At 38.5% G+C, this 19,313-nt stretch overlaps 1 protein-coding gene across 2 annotated transcripts in view; it reads left to right on the top strand.

The window, feature by feature from the left end:
• Rapgef5 (Rap guanine nucleotide exchange factor 5) overlaps positions 1–19,313 on the top strand; it is a 233,291-nt gene that overhangs the window by 76,628 nt on the left and 137,350 nt on the right. For both annotated transcript variants that reach the window (XM_090332742.1, XM_090332741.1), the window contains exon 7: positions 14,591–14,639. In XM_090332742.1, the coding sequence (XP_090188868.1) occupies positions 14,591–14,639 (49 nt within the window). The remainder of the gene's footprint in view (positions 1–14,590; positions 14,640–19,313) is intronic.

Here is a 19,313-nt window from a genome sequence, read left to right as displayed (position 1 = left end):
AGAAGAAAGAAAATGAGGCTCTTAACGTGAACACCGGGGACCCTGTTGGCCATCTTGGCTCCATTAAACTCCGTTTCAGCTCACTGAACAACAGCTCTCACCGTGTTTCCACACCTGAGTACTGCATGCCATACTTCTGCACTTACTTCAGTGATTCCAGGACTCTGTGAGGCCAGGGCTCTGTTTACTGCAGCTGTGAGTTTTTGAGGTCATCATGGTTGGTCCTTTTGAGACAAAAAGATGAAGAAAGCCTTAGAAGTCATCTTCTCTTATCCACATATTACAGTTATGTACTTATATATATCACATATCTCTATATATACCTATGGCTATATGTATATTACAGATAATAGGGAGAGCTATAAAAATAAAATAAATTTCTCAAGGAGTCTCCAGAATCCCATTTTTATTTTGAGAGCAAGAGAGAATGGGTCTACCAAGTGAAAAATAGACTAATTTGTTAAATATTTTTCACATTTCCTTCTTTTCCCATTCCTGGGTTTTCTTCTAAGTTGGGAGAGGAAGATGTGAAAATCCCCTTCCCCTTCCCCTTCCTCTTCTCCTCTCTCTTCTCTCCTCCCCCTCCCCTTCTCCCCTTTCCTCTTTTCCTTCCCCCTTCTCCTCCTCTTTCCCTTTCCCCCTCTTCCTCTCCCTCCCTCTATGCACAGTCACTTAGCTTCTTCACTCAAGGCTAACACTGTGCCTCTTAAGCTACAGCTCCACTTCTGCCATGCTGGTGGTTAGAGATAACAGACTTTGGGAGTTTTCTGCCCACATGGCTTTGAACTTCAGTCTTCAGATCTTAGCCTTAGCTGAGTAGCTAGCCTGAGTAGCTAGGGTTATAGGTATCAACCAGTAGTGCCTGGCTTAGAGCTGCATTATTGAATGACTAAATTGTAGAAGCACGTTAAAAGGCAAATATTTAAGAAGGGCATAAATAAACACTGTTTCTTCTCAAACTTTGACTTCACCATTGCCAATTTACTTCAACACCAGAGATTAGTAATTACTCCTTCTTCTACTAGATTGTTAACTGTCAGTTAGGCTGACAGTTGAGGGCAAAAGGCATGCATTTCCAGAGATAGCAAGAAAAAAATAAAAATATAAGGTCAAGATAAAAACTAGGCTGGGTGTGGTAGCATACAGCTATAATCCTTCAACTTGGAAGCTGAGACAACAAGATCACAAGTTTAAGGCCAACCTGCGCTATGTAATAAGACTATCAACAACAACAAAAAGGAGCAGGACATCGAAATCAGCAATGCTAAGGTTCACAGCCAGACTAGAATCCATCCCAACTAATAAGCTAGGCATAGTAATGTTTGTCTGCCATCCCAGCTATATGAGAAGTATAAATTGGAGGATTATAGTCTAAACCAGCCTAGAAGTAAAACAAACAAATCCCATATTCAAAAAATAAAGCAAATAAAGGCTGGGGTATGGCTCAAGTGGTAGAGTGCCTATCCAACAAGTGCAAAACCCATTACTAGACTGGAGCCATGGCTGATGTGGAAGAGCACCCACCATGAGTGAGAGCAGGAAGTCCTGAGTCAAGCCCTGGTTCTGTGACAAAGCAAATAACAATAGAAAAAAAATAGTACTGAGAGAAAGAAACTGTGAGTCTGTTTTCATTCTGTAATGACGTATATGCTTAAGCAGTTGGCCCTCTGCATATACAGGTCTTTCGTGGATTCAGCCAACCTCAATTTAAAAAATATCTGGAAAAGAATTGCATTTGTACTGAATATGTACAGAATGTTTTAGTTAATTTCCCCTAAACAGTGTCACAGTTATTTATATAACATTTACATTTTATTAGGTATTGTATGTAACTTAGATATAAAATGCATTTAATTGGGTGCTCTGTCAGTGTATACATATACTTTCCTCTTTGTATAAAGAACTCCAGTATCTGAAGGATTCGTTATTCCTGGGAGGTCCTGGAACTAATGCCTAGCAGATATGGGAGGAACTCTGTAAACAGTTTATTAAAATGAATTGGACTTGATAAGATAAAGTAGAAAACACTTAATTCTTTCTCACCCCTGTTCTCTCCAGCAAGCTCTGATCACTCCCTCCCTCCTCAGGCAGATTCATGGCTTTCCCTAAGTTTCCCAAATCAATTTCATTTGCTTCAGCTACCTAAAAGTCCAGTTAAGTCTGATATTGGAGCCTGAGTCCTTCATCCAAGTCACAGCCCATTCTCGCCTCTAATCTAAGCCTGGATTGACATTTCCATCTTGCTTCCCTGCTTCTTGTCCCATATCTGCTAGGCATTAGTTCCAGGACCTCCCAGGAATACCGAATCCTTCAGATACTGGAGTTCTTTATACAAAGAGGATGCCACCTCTGGCTCCACCAGGATTTTAGAGGCTAAGGGAAGAGGTGTCAGGTCAATAGAGGTCTTTCTTGGTAGCCACAGTTAAGATCTGACATTGAGCCCTCTCTGGGAGTTGTCGAAATCTTTTGTTTACCCGGAATTGTTGTGGAGCTCTGTTGTCTATTCCTGCTCCTGAATTATCAACTTGCATGCCTGTGACCTCAGTTAATTTCTTTCTCTGCTTCTTTATAGAGGGGGTCACCTTTCCCTTTCCAGGGGACTCGTATTCAAGATGACCCATTCTGAGCTCCTTTTTGGTACACATGAAGGAATTATTGTTGCCAAACTCCAGAAAAGCAGCCATTCCAGCACAGCAGAGTATTTCCTCTCCTCTTTTGCTTTCCTTGCTCAGCTTTCCTGGGTTTATTTTAAATGAGAGTGATTTCTTTGTCCTCCAGGAACAAATGCCAGTCAATTCAAGTGGTCAAAGGCGCCTTTTTCTTTTTTTTTAGTTTTTTTTTCATATAATTTTTATTGTAATTAATAGAAGGGTTACATTATATTCACCAGATAGAAGGTGCATTTCTTCACAAACATTGATACCCTTTCTCATGTTTTGGTCTCCCTTTCCCTCCCCCCCACCCCTCATCTTGTTTTCACTCCTTCCCTATTCTATTTCAAAATAGAAACAAAAACCATATAATGAGTGATCGTTGTCCTTAATATACCATGTTATCTCTCATCTCTTTTGTTATCCCTTGGTTATCTCATATTGTTACAGCATTTTACCTTGTTATCTGATATATTGTATATATGTTTATCTGGTTATTTTTTAAAATTTTTATTTGCTTTTAAACACCAAAATAAAGTGGATTCCACTGGTATTTTTTAAAATTTAATTTTAGCACTTGGGTGATGTACAGAGGGGTTACAGATACATACGAAAGGTCAAGTGAGTACATTTCATGTGAACATTTTTACCCCTCCCTCATTTTTCTCCCACTTTTCCTTCCCCCAACACTTTTTTAAAATTATTTTTTATTGTGATTAATAGAATGGTTACATTATATTCACCAGATAGAAGGTGCATAACTTCACAAACATTGATACCCTTTCTCATGACATGGTCCCCATTTCCCTCCCACCCTCCCCCAACTTATCTTGATTTCCCGCCTTCCCTATCCAATTTCAAATAACCAATTAAGCACATCTAAAATATATCAGATAACAAGGTGAAAAATTGTAACAATATGAGAAAACCAAGGGATGGCAAAGAGATGAGCGATAACATAGTACATTAAGAAGAACAGTCACTCATTATATGGCTTTTGTTTCTATATCCTGGAGGTCCTTACATTTAGTGTCGTACTATTTGGCCTAATATCTAGATTTTATTCTATTGTAAATCTCTGCTAGGAGAGCCCAAGGTTTCTACTGATTATGACAAATGAGGGAAACCATTGAGTCTATGTTCCTTTGAGTCTGGCTTATTCACTTAATATGCTATTTTCTACCTCTTTCCATTTCCTTACAAATGGGGTGATGCAATTCTTTCTGACAGCAGCATAGAATTCCATTGTGTGTAAATACCACATCTGGTTGATCCACTCATCAACTGAGGGGCATCTGGGTTGGTTCCATATCTTTGCTATGGTAAATAGTGCTGCAATGAACATTGTTGTACTAGTGGATTTAGTATGCTCAAGGCACCTTTTTCTTTGACTAGTGATATGCTTGCATAGGTAACAACTTTGTAGTGCTTCCATATCTGCCTTCAAATGGGTGATCTTTGCGGATTTCTCTTGAATAATCTTCAAGCTTCCTGGTGATGTCTCCTGGGGGCAGAGGACAGCTGAAGGGCTGAGGGTTGCTGATGGCTCTGAGAGAATTGTGCTGCTCCTAGGGCCAGTGACATCATGTACACATGCACCTAGTGCTGTCTTTAGTCTTGGCACTTGGTGAAATTTTGAGCACAGGGCACACCTCACTTCTAGTCACCGCCTTTCATATGAATACTGAAGAGAAAACTATGTCTACATAGATAACATAGCAGTTGTTTCCAATTTAATAATTTAGATACCAGTCATGTAAAATTAAAGAATTATTTTAATTTGGTTTGACTCTAGGTTTGAAGAAATACTAAGAAATATAGTCTGATTTTTAAAGTGTTGGAAGGGTTTAACTACATTAACTTGTAATACAAAATGTATCACTTTTTAGTTAAAGTACACAACTACATAGAAATAAAAACCTTTGACTCTATTCACATAATGTTTTATTATATAGAATAATATGTATCTATGACATATAAACCCTTAGTCTAATTTTGATTATGTTCTAAAAACTAAATGCCAGTGATTATATATAGAGAGAAATTCCCTTCTGAATACTTGTTTGTTAAACATGTCATTTGAAATATGATGTAAAAATCAATGTTAATAAATAATTTAAAAAAGAATCAAAGGATTGCTGAGAAAGTAAGAGAGAGCATAGAAGCTAGGGTGGTAACTATGAAAAAAGGAAAAAAATGTATATCATAAAACTTTCAGAAAAACGAGGCTCTTTTAACTATAATAAAACATTGCGGGACCAGGAGTTTGGCCTAGTGGTTAAAGTGCTTGCCTAGCATGCATGAACACCTGGGTTCAATTCCTCAGTACCACATACATAGAAAAAAGCCAGAAGTGGTGCTGAGGCTCAAGTGGTAAAGCTCTAGCCTTGAGAAAGTCCAAGGACAGTGCTCAGGCCCTGAGCTCAAGCCCAGGACTGGCAAAAACAAAACAAAACAAAACAAAAAACACACAAAAAAAACATTGCTCGCTCGCTCTTTTTTAATTAGGTTACATAGTTATGGGGAGATTTCACTGTGACATTTCCACCCATGTTTACAATGTAATCTAATCAATCTCAGCCCTTCTATCTCTCTCCCTTCTTCCTTTTCCTCTTCCTAAAACAAGTTCCATTTTCATACCTGTAAACAAATCTATCTCAACCATGTTAATCTTCACTTACAGTCCTTAATCTAACGCTCTCTCACTAGTATTCTCCTGTTTCCTCTTTACTGTTCCCCACCCCTTCATCTAGATTCTCCATATTATTTTCATATATAGTTGCAAAAAGCCAAAAGTCAAGGTGTGACTCAAGTGGTCAGAGTACCAGTCTTGAGCAGAAGAGCCAAGTAAGTGCTCAAGGTCTTGAGTTCAAGCCTCAATATGGGCACATAATGGATAGACATATACATACATAAGTAAGCATCTGTGGATAATATGTAATTCAAAATTATATTAGCAGCAGGCTTCAGTGGTCTGAAAAAGATGTCTGAAGAGGCCAAATACTGAGTTCGGAATCATAGACACAGAGAGAAGGTTTGATGTGTATGCATTCAGCTTATTTTAGGTCATCTTCATGCAAATTATGAAACTTTTTTGAGAGCCTGTTTGCATAGGTTACTGTAGGTCAGACACAAAAGGCACTCTGCACATAAATGAAGTCGGGGATACATGGAGAGCATCGGAGCAGTGTGTGATCCATATTAAGAGCTATACAAGTGGATGATTTGTTGTTGGATTTGGTATGCTATGCTGATACAGGGATTGTAGCACCCAGTATGAGTTACAGTGGGTGACCTTGGTGTTGCTTCTGGCCTGATATTTTGTGATGTCAATTTGCAAAAACCTAAAATGTAAACATGAACCACTTCTTGACGGTAGATGGAATTTCATGCTTAATAAATTTGTTTTTTTATCTTTAAAGTTGATGACTATACTGTTTTACGTGCAGGGTCAACTGATTGCATGCATGGTGACTATTTTTCCTTTGCTGCATCTGTACACATTTCAAATTTTTGATGATAAGCATACACTAGCATAAGTGAATAGCCCCCCCAAAATCAATGAAAAGTGATTTTGTGTCAGTTAATGTGACTATAAACTCTAATGAATTTTTCATATCATATATTGTGTCATAGCGATGAGAGATAAAAATGAGTCAGAAAAGTATGTCTTGATCCTTAAATTTGGCTTCATACAGCATAAGATTGTATCTGGATAAAAGAAAGGGGCAAAGGCTTGTTTTAGATAAGACATACAAGAAATGGGAGATACTATAAAGGGTACAAATGAAGAAAGACAAATAAATGGGTAAGATAAGATGAATATGAGGTGTATACCTACCTGTAATCCAAGCTATTCAGGAAGTATACAGAAGATGGGAGTGTCATGGTTTGAGGCCACCCTAGTCAGAAATAAGCTGGGTGTGGTGGTTTATAATTCAAGATGTGCAGAAAACAAAGATAAAAGAATCATGGTATGAGGCTAGCCCAAAACAAATAAAAGTGCATGATTCTATCTGAAAAATAAACCAGAGCAAAACAGGCTGGGGGCATGGTTCAATATAGTAGAACATTTGCCTAGAAAACATAAAGTCTCCCAAACCCTGCTACTTACCTTGACAGCTAACACTACCTAGGTTTCCTCTACTAGGCAAAGTTCCTGTTGCTTCAGATAGATTAGCTTATTTCCTGTCACTACAGTCCTTGGAAACAGACATCTGGGACTTTGCCACCACCTGAGATCTTACAATTGTTCTCAGGGTTGCCACAAATAGAGATTTCCTTCTCCCATTTTGGGCATTTGAATCTTAAATTCTGAAACAATACTGTTCTCAAAGCTCTCATGGGTAAACAGTTTTTTACCACTAGACTCTAGTTGGGAAGGTGCAATATAAGTATTTAATCCCAGTATGAGTATTTCTGATACAGCTTCCTCACTAGCTCCTACAGGAACCCACCCTACAGGGGAAGGTGGGACTCAAGAGCCTAGATCTGAACTGGATGTTCAGAAGTAACCAAAGCCCTGCAAGTGAATGAAAAGAGAAGGCCAAGAGCAATAAGAACAGATCTACAGGGAAATTCAAAATTTTAAAAATAGGCAAAAAAGGGGGGGGTGCATGTAGAAGAGAAGAAACAGCCAGAGGTAGAAGAGGAAAACCTGGGATATGTGCTGTCATAGGAATTCAGTAGGGAAGAAGAAAGGAACAGGAGGACAAGGTAAATGAGGCCTATGCCCACCACATTTAACTACAAAGAAGTGACCATCTCCTAGGCATCCACTATGCCCATTAAATCTAAATCAAGGGAGGGTATCCCAACTGAAAACACTGGGGTTCATCTTTCTGGAGTCTTATTTTTGTTTGTAATCTGAGTGTCACTGCTCAGGTAATATTTCTAACAACACTGTTATTCATTCTAAGTAATCCTACTCTGAATGTTAACTCATACTGTGCTTGAGGTAAGCAAAGACTCCCAGATCCTCTCAATATGAATGTCTTTCAATCTCTTTGTACATTTTTCAGTTTTAAGTAAAAATGCTTTTTCTTTTTATTCTTTCTTGTTTCTTCTGCCCTGGGGCTTGATCTCAGGACCTGTGTGGTATCATTCAGCTTCTTTTGCTTCAGATTAGGGTTCTACTACCCGAGCCATAGCTCTGCTTCCAGTTTTTTTGGTAGTTAATGGGAGATAAGAGTTCAAGGTCTTCCTTTCCCTGGCTGGCTTTGAACCACAATTCTCAGATCTCAGCCTCCTGAGTATCTAAGTTACAGGCAGGAGCCTCCAGTGCCCAGCAAGCAAACAGGTTTTTACGACGTAAGTGAAGGATTTTGGTTCATTCTGTTAGTTCCAGCATACTTGTGCATATATTGGTCTTTGAATGGTTAGCTATTATATTAGAAATACCAGAATAAATAGGAATGTCTGTTTGCTGTCAACAAAAATTTGTCTACATAAGAGGTTATTAAATATCCCTAATTACCCTGGAAGAGATGGGAAGCATAAGCTGATTTATCTTATCGTCCTGATGTACTTAACAAACACCTCTTTTATGTGGTGACACAGTTACTGGGGAAACAGCTCTTTCTTAAATAAACTGTTAGGTAGAACACAATAATGTCTAGATAGAGAGCTTCCTTCCTTCCTTTCTTCTTTCCTTCTCCCCCTCCTCTTTCTCTTTCTTTCTCTCCTTTTTTTTTGATGCCAGTCCTGAGGCTTGACCTCAGGGCAGGGACAGTGTCCCTAAGCTTATTTGCTCAAGGCTAGGGCTATACTACTTGAACAGCAGCTCCACTCCTCGCTTTTTTGTTAGTTAAGAATGTAAGAATCTCATAGACTTTCTTGCCCAGGCTGGTTTCAAATTGAGATCCTCAGGTCCTAGCCTCCTGCATAGCTTGGATTACAGGTATGAGCCACCAGCAACAGCACTTGGCTTTAATAACTTTCCTACTTTCTAGTTATTTGTTGACATTAAAAGATAATTCTAAAAAATACCCCATGTATCATAATTGTGGCAATATTAGCTCTTCACAATTAAATAATGAGCTTGGAAATAGGCAGGCAGGCCTCTGGAAAAAACCAGTTCCTTAGCTTAGGTGAGTTCCTTCAGAGAAGAGTCTAGCCATTCTGTTTGTGTCTGGTATAAAAGGAAATATTTATATTTTAAGAAACACATTTACTCTTCCTAGAATTCTTTTTTTTTTTTTTGGACAGTTCTGGGTTTGAGCTCAGGGCCTGAGTTCTGTCATTGGTCTTACTCAAGGCGAGAACTCTACCACTTGAGTCAAAGCACCACTTCTGCCTTTTTTCTATGTATGTGGTGTTGAGGAATGAAACTCAGGTCTTCAAGCATGCTAGGCAAGCACTTTACCACTAGGCCAAACTCCCGGCCCCTCTTCCTAGAATTCTCAAAGTCCATATTAGCTTGATTTATAGTGGTTTAAAAGTTTACTGTGATTAGGAATTAAGCCTAGATAGGTCTTGGAATCTGTATGTTTCTTCTTACATTTATTTAGCTTATGAAATTGTATCAGAATTTAAATGTTTCTAGATTTACCAAAAGCTTTAGGATATGGGTGGATTGTTGATTTTCTTTAGAATTTGTTTGAAAGGACAAGCCTTTGGTGAGATCAGTGTCTGTGCCAGTATTGCTGTGTCCTCCCAGAATGATCTGCTTTGAGTTTGTTTCAGAATCTCTCCTCCAAGAGTTCGGCTCATACCTTCCCCCCTAACCTCTCCCTTGAAATGCTCTATGGCTCTCAGAGTGTGCCCTTGACACTTCCTGTTGCCTCTTGAGTCTTAGCCTTGGTGCAGATCAGCCTTTGGCGTTTGAGGCTCAAGGTTCAGTTTAAGTGCCAGCCTCCCCCCGCCAAAAAACAAAAACAAAAAACAAAACAAAACAAAAAAAAAAACCCAAGACAGAATGCTGCAAATAAAACAGGCTCTCTCTGGTTCTTACTGAATTTCAGTCTATTTTCTTTTAGTCCATCCTGCTGATTCTTGAAGATAGAGTATCAAACATTTTAACATGCATCTGACTGTAGTTTCTGACAGGCTTGGAGTAAGTCTTATCAGTCTCTTAAGTCATCCTTTATTTAGATATTCACAAAGGGAAATATGTCCTCCACTGCATGTATTTTGAATTATGGAGTTGCTTTCCATATTGAGTAGGCTATATTTTAAATTAAAGTTGAAGCTTTGTAGAAATTCGCTTCCTTGTAATTTTCCATGTACTTGAGTCTGTCAACCTGCTGATGTAGTAAGTGAAATGAATCATTTGATAGGATTATAGCATCATTTTATCTCTAAAACACAGGGAAGGCCATGCTCCATTACAAATGAATTAAATTAGGGAGAGCAAAATAAGAAGTAAAGATTGATTGTCAGTTGAGATGAGTATAAGACTGAAATATGGAGTCTTAGGGGAACTGACTTTACTGACTAAAGCTGTGATTCTTTGAGCACTGGATACAAGCTAGGATTAGGGCCAGGAGCATAGTATAGTGGTAGAGTCCTTGCCTAGCATACACAAAGCCCTGGGTTCAATTCTTTGGTACTACGTATATAGAAAAAACCAGAAATGGTGCTGTGGCTCAAATGGTAGAGCTCTAGCCTTGAGAAAGCCCAAGGACAGTGCTCAGACCCTGAGTTTAAGCCTCAGGACTGCCCCCCCCCCAAAAAAAAGTTTGGATTATATGGGAAGCTTTAAGGCAACACAAACAAGCACCTTAGATTTGTTTCTGACTGAGATGTTGGAGTTTTTTTTTAAGCTCCCTAAGTGGTTCTAACCTGCAGCCAGGTTTGAGAACTACTGAATTACTTGAAAATTCAAGCTTGGATTTTTATGTAGTATTGCTAAGAAACATTTGTCTACTATGCATTGCTTAGTAAATAAAAATCAGTAGGCAAATTTCCATTGGACAAGATAAGATATGAGAGAAACCTTTATTTTTAATTTTTAAATTTTTTTCTATGTACATAGAACCGAGGAATCTAACCTGGATTTTCATGCATGCTACGCAAGCACTCTACCACTAGGCTAAACTCCTGGCCCAGAAACCTTTATTTTAAAAATTATTTTTATTATCTTTAAATAATGTACAAATGAGATTTTAGTTCAATATGTCTGCTTAGGAGTACAATGTATCTAGATAAATCATCACCCCTTTCATCATTTTCCCACATTGAGAGGAACATTGGAAGTTCTCAGAAGTTTATATTGCCTTTCTCTTAGTTCTGAAATAGAAAAGCTCTGAAACATCAAGTTTTTCCTAACTTCCTTGGTAGCACAAATATAACCAAAAGTGAATATAATTGAAATCAAAACCTGAGACCTTTTCTAGTCTTTCATTTGGCAAGCATAATGCTACCTTTCATTATATCTCACAGATTGCTGCTTCAAACTTCACTGGGGTCCAATATAGCAAGATACTTTTCTGGAATATATAAAATTTTAATTCTGAAATACATTTATCCCAGTGAAGTTAAGAAAGGAAGTAGGGTAACACTAAGGAAATATTGTATTGGAAAGGCTTATATAATAATTTTCTCTCTTTCTGTCAGATTAAGAACAACATATCTCTCATTAGCTAGGCAGTGGCTTTAGTGTCCCATTATCTGAATACAGTGACCAGTTTCAGAGTATGGCTCTTGGTTCTCCTGTGCACGTCTCAAGCCTAAGCTAAAAGGAGAGTTCAGTTATGTGCATGGTAAAAGAAACAAAGTTTAACAACACAAAAAATTACGGTAAAACAAAGGCATTGGGCTTTAAAAGACTCTTCAGCAAGTCAGCAGGAATAGAAGGTCTGCTTAGCCAGGTGGATCTTGCTGTAGTCTCTTAGCAGATGGGCTGAGGACATGGTTCAGGACCTCATTCTTTGCATGCTGGACTGGTGCTGATAAGCAATGTTCCTTCTGGAATACTAACCAGTGCTCATTAGTATAGAAAGGAATTCTAGAGCTGGGGGTGTGGCTCAAGTGGTAATTTACCCAGCAAGGAGTGAATGAACTCATAAAGAAGTACTAGTCTCTAGTCTTGCCTTATGTAATTGCCCATAGCCTTTAGCCTTTTCATGAATTTCACAATCATTTGCAAAGGAGACTTTGAGTTCTTCTGAAGTTTCTGCCTGTCTTAGACTCATGGCAAGAGAGTTCCTGCTCGTGGAATGTCCTTTGTCCTCCCTCAGACAGCATTGCCACTGTCCGGGATCCTTTCTGTATTTCACAAGTATTTCTTCTGTCACATATTTTTGGTCTCAGTGAAGTCTTTGCTTTGGATAAGATTGGGAAAAAAAACCTTCCTTGGTGTAGCAAGAAGGCACAGGAGTCAAACATCAGCTGCAGAATGAAGAATGATTAATTACATGATTGCCACTTTTTTAAAGACATGAACACAAGCTGAGACAATGCTCCGAGAACCCATGATAGGATCAGAGTTGGTTTCTGTTTTGCTTGCTCAGCAGTTTCCCATTTGGAGGAATAACCTTCATTTGGGGTTTCTGTCACAGACCTCTTTCCTCTTGGAACAGATACATGAAAGCTGCCCTACCTCCCACCCTGCATGGAATGCTCACACGCACTGCAGAGATTTGCAGGAGGGAGTGAATATAGTGATCTTGTTTGTTTGTTTTTTTAAAAAACAACATAGGTACCTTCAGAATAGTAAAGTTCTTTTTGTCATCCTTACTGCTTATATTCCACCTTCTTGGTACCTAGAATGCTCTGCTGTTTCTTCCCTCATTCCAGTCCTTTTCTTCCCTATGGAATCTTTGGAAATATGTTTTGTTATTCAGTGTGGGGAACATAATAATTTCCTTTTCTGAGGCTTCGTGTTTTCAGTTTTGTTTTTAGTTAGAGAAGGAAGATGGGCAACCCCATGAAAGGAAGTCACGTGTGGAAAGCGTAAGAGAAGGGCAGGGAGGTTGATTTGGATCTACAGTCTACCTCATGATCCCTGTTTGTCTAAGCAGTTTTCATGGCTCTGAGCCACAATAGGGTCTTCCCAGACTATCATGGAATGGGAAGCCACTCACAAGACCCTACTCTGAAATACTTACGACATTGTAGTAAGATAACAATACCCAAATACATGAAAATATTGCCATAAGTCTTATAAACAACTCACAATGTGAAATGTGTGGTGATGGATATTTTCATCTTGTTGGTAATTGAGTACACATTAGTGTGTTTATCAAGGTTTCCTGGGGTTATTTGTCACATTCTATTTCTCCTAGTCCTTTTTCCTCTCTAAGTTCTCTACTTGTAAGCTCCCAAGATAGGAGAAAGAGGGACTATTGCTTTCTCCCCACTGTGTAACTGTCCTGAGAGAGTCTTCAGGCCTCAAGAATCACTATATACTTAGGAATTAATTTATAGCAGCCAGGCAAGCTGCTTTGCCATGGGTCATAGTGCTGGAAAGTAGTCCTGGTGGAGTCTCAGGGCACACAATGCTCTTCTTGCCTTCTAGAAAATTAATGTAAATTAATTCGAATGGAAAATGCACAATTTAACCTTGAAACCCTATGTTCCCCCTTCATAATGTCATTACTGTAATATAGTCAGTTGTGGGACCCCCCTCCCCTTAATCTCCTACCTTCACTATCTCTAAATATCCCAGCACACACAGGTAAGGGACACAGAAGATGTGTTCTGACTAGAGGGTGGTGGGAGCTTTTGTTGATACCAAGCATAGATTTCTCCAGTGACAATCTTATAATAAGTACTGTGTGCTAACTGATTAAGCGACTAGAGCTCCTCCAATGACAATCATCTTCATGTTACTTTTCTTCTTTTTTTTCCCCTCTCTTCTCCTCTCCCCTCCCCTCCCTCTCCTCTTCTTTTTTTTTTTTTTTTTTTTGCCAGTCTTAAACTCAGTACCTAGCCTTTGTCTCTGAGCCTCTCTTTATGCTCAAGGCTAGGACACTACTGCTTGAGCTACAGCACCACTTCTGGGATATGCAGAGTTTAAGACACTTAGGATTTTGAAGGGCCTCTTGTGTATTCCCTTTTCCCCTACCTTTTGGGTTGATGACACGATTTTTTTTTTTTTTGCCAGTCCTGGACTTGAGCTCAGGGTCTGAGCACTCCCCTTGGACTTTCTCAAGGCTAGCACTCTACCACTTGAGCCTCAGCACCACTTCTGGCTTTTTTCTATGTATGTGGTACTGAGGAATCAAACCGGGGTCTTTGTGCATGCTAGACAAGCACTCAACCACTAGGCCAAACTCCCAGTCCCGATGACACGATTTTATGTGATGTGTTCTCCAAACTGGTCGCTGCAAGTCTACCAGGTTTGTATTGACTGCTTGAACAGAGCTCAGTAAAGACAGGATCAACTCAATATTTCAAGAATTTCTATATAAACCAACAACTTTGAGGGGTAAAAATCATAGTTAATGCTTTTTTCAGGGTATTATGTTTAATAGTAGTGAAGACTTACATGATTCTGAGTGTTATATACTTAACGTTTTTAAAAATACCTATCATAGCTACCAATATGCATATATTCTGGCAACTAGCTTTTTAAAGAGTAAGTGAACATGATTCACTTATATTTAGTCTATAGTTCCTACTTACAAGTTTTTATTTCTTTTTTTTTTTTTTTGCCAGTCCTGGGCTTGAACTCAAAGCCTGAGCACTGTCCTTGGGATTTCTCAAGGCTAGAGCTCTACCACTTGAGCCTCAGCATTACTTCTCCCTTTTTTCTAGGTATGTGGCATCAAGGAATCGAACCAGGGTCTTCGTGCATGCTAGGCAGGCACTCTACCACTAGTCCAAACTCCCAGCCCAGATTTTTATATCTATGTTCTAAAAATTACAGCATTGATGACAGCAAACCTAAGCCTCACTGCAGCAGTTCCCAGTTTGGGTTATATATCTTTAAGTGTTGCATTGGTAGCTACATGTATCTTCTAATCTGATTTTCTTTTCTCTTTATATTTTATTAGGTTCAGAGAGAACTAGCAGCTGTTATTGCTTTGAAAGCAAGGAAGTCTGGTGAGTAGTCTTCACTGCAGCTCAAGGAGATTATAATTCTTTAGGGCTATATCACATATTACCTGTAAGTGTGCAGCTGAGTGGATCTTAGGATTGTTTGACATAGAATGTGGGGAGGTATAATTGCTTGCTTCTAAAAACATGTATCCTACCATACAAACAGCATAGGATGTTATATGTACTTCTTAAAGGTAAAATACTACTTTCCTCTAATTTACTATAGATCTCATAGAAAGCATGTTTTAAATGTTTCTAGTCTACTGCAACCATGAAATAGATTTAATTAGATGACAAAAGAAAGTAATTCTCTTCCATTTAGTATCACCAACAGAGAACAATGAATATGATGATGATGATCTTTTTTAAGACCTTTTTTTTAAAAATCTCAGAATAGTTTCTCCTAACAATAATTTTACTTTTCTTGAAAATAACCACGGGAAAAAGGATCTGGAAGTAGAGATTGCTTGGTAGAGTGTTTGCCTTGCAAACAATGAGGACTAGAGTGTTTAATCCCCAGTACCACCAAAAAAAGATTTAAGTAAAAGGAGAGTGACATTGATCAAGATTCTTTGTATTCATACACTGCTTTGTTGAGTGGTAACTCACTTATAGAACTACTTAAAGATAAAAGTTAATGGGTTGAGAATTTGCCCTAGTGGTAGAGTGCTTGAAGCCCCGGGTTTGATTCCTCAGTACCACATTATGTAGAAAAAGCCAGAAGTGGTACTGTGGCTCAAGTGGTCAAGATCAAACCTTGAGAAAGCCCAAGGACAGTGCTTAGGCCCTGAGTATAAGCCCCAGGACTGGCAAAAAGAAAAGATAAAAGTAATTTTTTAAAGTGTTTTGGAATAAGGTAAAGAAAGTGAATGGATTTAACCAGGGTGGAATGGAAAGGCCTCTCACAGGGCCAGGATTCAGCAGGGGGGTGAGCACTGGGGAACTTCAGTTGAGGGCATTTGGACAGGGGCATGGTGTCAGGTGTATTCAAGCCCCACAGGGATGTAACAGCTGCTGGAGGAAGCAGAGTGAGCTGGACAGAAAGAGGGATCTTTCACTAAGAAATTTGAACTCCATGGAGGTGAAATTATGTTCCAAAGTATATGCTGTTGAATTAGCCAATCTTGAAGCCTTAAGACTCTCTCAGGACAGTTATGTTGTGGAGAGAAAGCAAGTGTCCCTCTCTCCAACACTGGGAAATTGGACTCTGGAAACGCTTCTGTTTTCAGTTCAATGGCTTAAGGAAAAAAGAAGACTGGGAAAGTTGGATGTGCTAAATAATATTGGAAAACTGTGATAAATACATTAGTGTGTTCATTTCTTTGCCAGATTCTAATCAGGCACCTGTTGCACACAGCTACACAGTGGGGCACAGAGGATGGGGAGCAAAGGCAAGCTTGGGATTTTATGCTTTGTGTGCATGTGTGCAATGCTCAAATGCATGCATACACTGTGCAGCTTGAACTCAGGGCCTGAGCACTGTCCCTTAGCTTTTTCACTCAAGGCTAGTGCTCTACCACTTGTTCCACACCTCTGCTTCTAGCTTTTTGGTAGTTATTTGGAGATCAGATTCTGAAGGATTTTCCTGTCCCACATGGGTTCAAACAATAATCCTTAAATATCAGCCAATTAAGTAGCTGGGGTTACAAGAATGAGCCGCTCATGCCTAGCCCTTTATATTTAAAAATCACAGCATGTATTTCATAAATATAAAAATCAGTCCACAAAATGGGAAACTTAGTATTGTGAATTTAGGAGGCAATACAAAGCAGGATCATTAAGCACAAACTTAATTAGAATTTCAGCTACAGAATGGTAATTTCTATGAAGACTTCTGGTTGTTTAAAACTATATATTTTTAGGAAGATTATTTTTTAAAGATGATGGTAAACATCTAACTTTTGAAAAGTATTAAAATGATCACACATCTGGAGCTTAACAAAGGAATTGATTACCTTAGTATTTCATGTCTTGGAGGAAAACTGTTAATTAGGACTCAGGTGGTCTTGGCAGATTTATGAGTAGCCAGCAAGGATTATTAAAACAAGCGTTAGTATAAAGGAAAAGTTTTACTTTCAGCTCACCATACAAAAAGAAATAAAAACAACTGCCAATCAATATCAGCTCTATAAATGGTTCAAAGCTCTAGCTTAGTAAAAAATCCATTTTGTTGTAATTTTCTAAGAGGCTATTAGAATGTGCCTTTTAACTGCTTTCTAAGAGTGTACCTTTGTGGATATGAAAAGCATTTTAAGGCTTTGTAAGATTACAGAAATGAGCACAAACACCCTCACATATTTTTCTTTGTTGGCCATGTATTCTACTGCTAACATTAGCTCATTAGTGCCTTGCAAAGATGTTTCTTTCCAGGGAATCCACAACCAAAGCACATCAGCTCTCATGATGTTAGGGCCTGTGAAACTTTGCTTTGGTGGCTTCTATTTCTGGAGAGCCAGAAATTTCCTATCAGTAAATCTCTCTGGCAGTGTTTAAAGTTCATGGTGTCTGCTTAGCTTATAACCACTTAAATGTTTAAAAACTTACATATATTCCATATTTAAGTTTGGAAGGAAAAATGTTTTTGCCTTTAGATGCCTTTGTAACCCTAGCTAAGTGATTTCAGTTTGTGTCCTGCAGCTGTGGGATGGAATCTGGTGACATTAGCAAATGCTTTGTAGCTCTGGTAATTATAGCATAGTCTTCATTCCTTATCTTCATTTACCTTAGTCACAACCTTGGAACATCTTATTTGGGATTCTTGATGGTGCACGAACTAGAAGAACAAACTAAAATTGACAAGGGGAATTTAGTGGCTCACAGAATGTGCAGTTGAACATCTTCAGCAGCAGTAAGAGACCTCTGTGAAGACAACCCCAGCAAACGCATTAGTGAGGGATCTGGTTGGAAGGGGTAAAAGTCCTCTCTCTCACCACCAGGAGAATGGATGTCATGAGGGAATGTAGAGATTTCACATGAGCCCCATGTTAAGACATATGGACCAAGACTAGCACAGGCTTGTCTCTACCTAGAAAACCAGGGAGAAGAGCTTCTAGGCAATGAGAACAACACAAGACATATCCTAGGATTTGAAGAAGTGCCGGACTTGATGTTAGGCCAAAGAACATAAGCCAATCCAGTCCTCAACAGTAAGCTTCATCACTGTGAGAAGGAAAATGTGCTGTGTAAAAAGGCACATTAGTAGAATGGTTACATGAAGGGAAAACTTGTAGACTGATATATTATCCAGGGATTCAGGTTGAAGTGTTAGAGTGTTGTTTATATACTGAAATATTTCATTATTTCTTTGAGATAGAATATATAAAAATTTAAATGTTTATACATGTATTAGTTATATAAACTATACTATAAAATAATATAAATTCTTTAAACTATAGTATATAGTTATAGTTTCTTTCGGGGGAGCTTAGGGCCTGAACACTGTTCTTGGACTTTCTCAAGACAAGAGCTCTACCACTTGAGCCTCAGCACCATTTCCAGGTTTTCATGCATGCTAGGCAAGCACTCTACCACTAGGCCAACCTCCAGCCCCTATAGTTTTATATTATAAATATTACATAAAACTATATAACTAGTTATAATGTTTAGTTTTACTTTTAGAAAATGTTATTTTTTAAATATGCTAAGAAAATGAGAAGGAAGGCAATGTTTAGCTTTAATTTTTTCCTTTTTTTTTGTCAGTCTGGCTTGAAGTCAGGGCCTGAGCACTGTCCTTGGGCTTTCTCAAGACTTGAGCTCTACCACTTGAGTCACAGAACCACTTCCAACTTTTTCTGTGTATGTGGTACTGAGGAATCGAACTCGGGTCTTCATGCATGCTAGGCAAGCACTCTACCAGTAGGCCAAACTCCCAGCACCTATTTCTTATTATTATGTTTAGCCTTATCAATTCTCTTGTTTGGTAAGATGTTTTTAGTTTGTTTTTGTGTAAGTAATGGGACTTGAATTCAAGGTCTGGGCACTATCCTTACCCCATTTTTCTCAAGGCTATTTCTCTCCCACTTGAGCCACAGCTCTACTTCCATCTTTTTGGTGGTTGATTAGAAATAAGAGTCTCACAGACTCTCCTTCCTGGGCTGGCTTTGAGCCTTAATCCTTAGATCCTGAATAGCTAGGATTATAGACATGAACTACTAGCACCTGGCATTTTTTAATGATTATTTTGAGACATATTGAAATTTAAGTAGGCATTTGTAATGGATGAATGATATTTTTAAATTTCATTTTATTTTTCATTGCCTGGATAATGTATAGAGGGGTTACAGTTACATTCACCAGATAGTAAGTGCATTATTTCTCACACATTGATACCCCTTCTCATGGTTTTGTCCTTATTTTCCTCCCCCAACCCCTCCCAATCATCTTGTTTTTTTCCGCTTTCCCTTTCCTATTTGAAATAAATAAATAAAAACATATACAATATACCAGATAACAAAGTCAGATACAGTAACAATATGAGATTAACCAAAATGAGATTAACCAAAAGGCAACAAAGAAGAAGAGAAATAACATAGTACATTAAGAACAACAATCATATAAGATAAAGCTCTTGTTTCCATATCTTAGAGATCCTTTCATTTAATCTCATCCTATTTGACCTTATGTACCTAGGTTTTGCTAGGGAAAGTCCTAGATGTGTGCTAATTATTACAAATGAAG

The sequence above is a fragment of the Megascapheus bottae genome, chromosome 5 (genome assembly GCF_031878675.1).
Source record: "Megascapheus bottae isolate mThoBot1 chromosome 5, mThoBot2.hap1, whole genome shotgun sequence".
Taxonomy (NCBI): Eukaryota; Metazoa; Chordata; class Mammalia; order Rodentia; family Geomyidae; genus Megascapheus; species Megascapheus bottae.
This window is presented reverse-complemented; position numbering and strand designations above follow the sequence as displayed.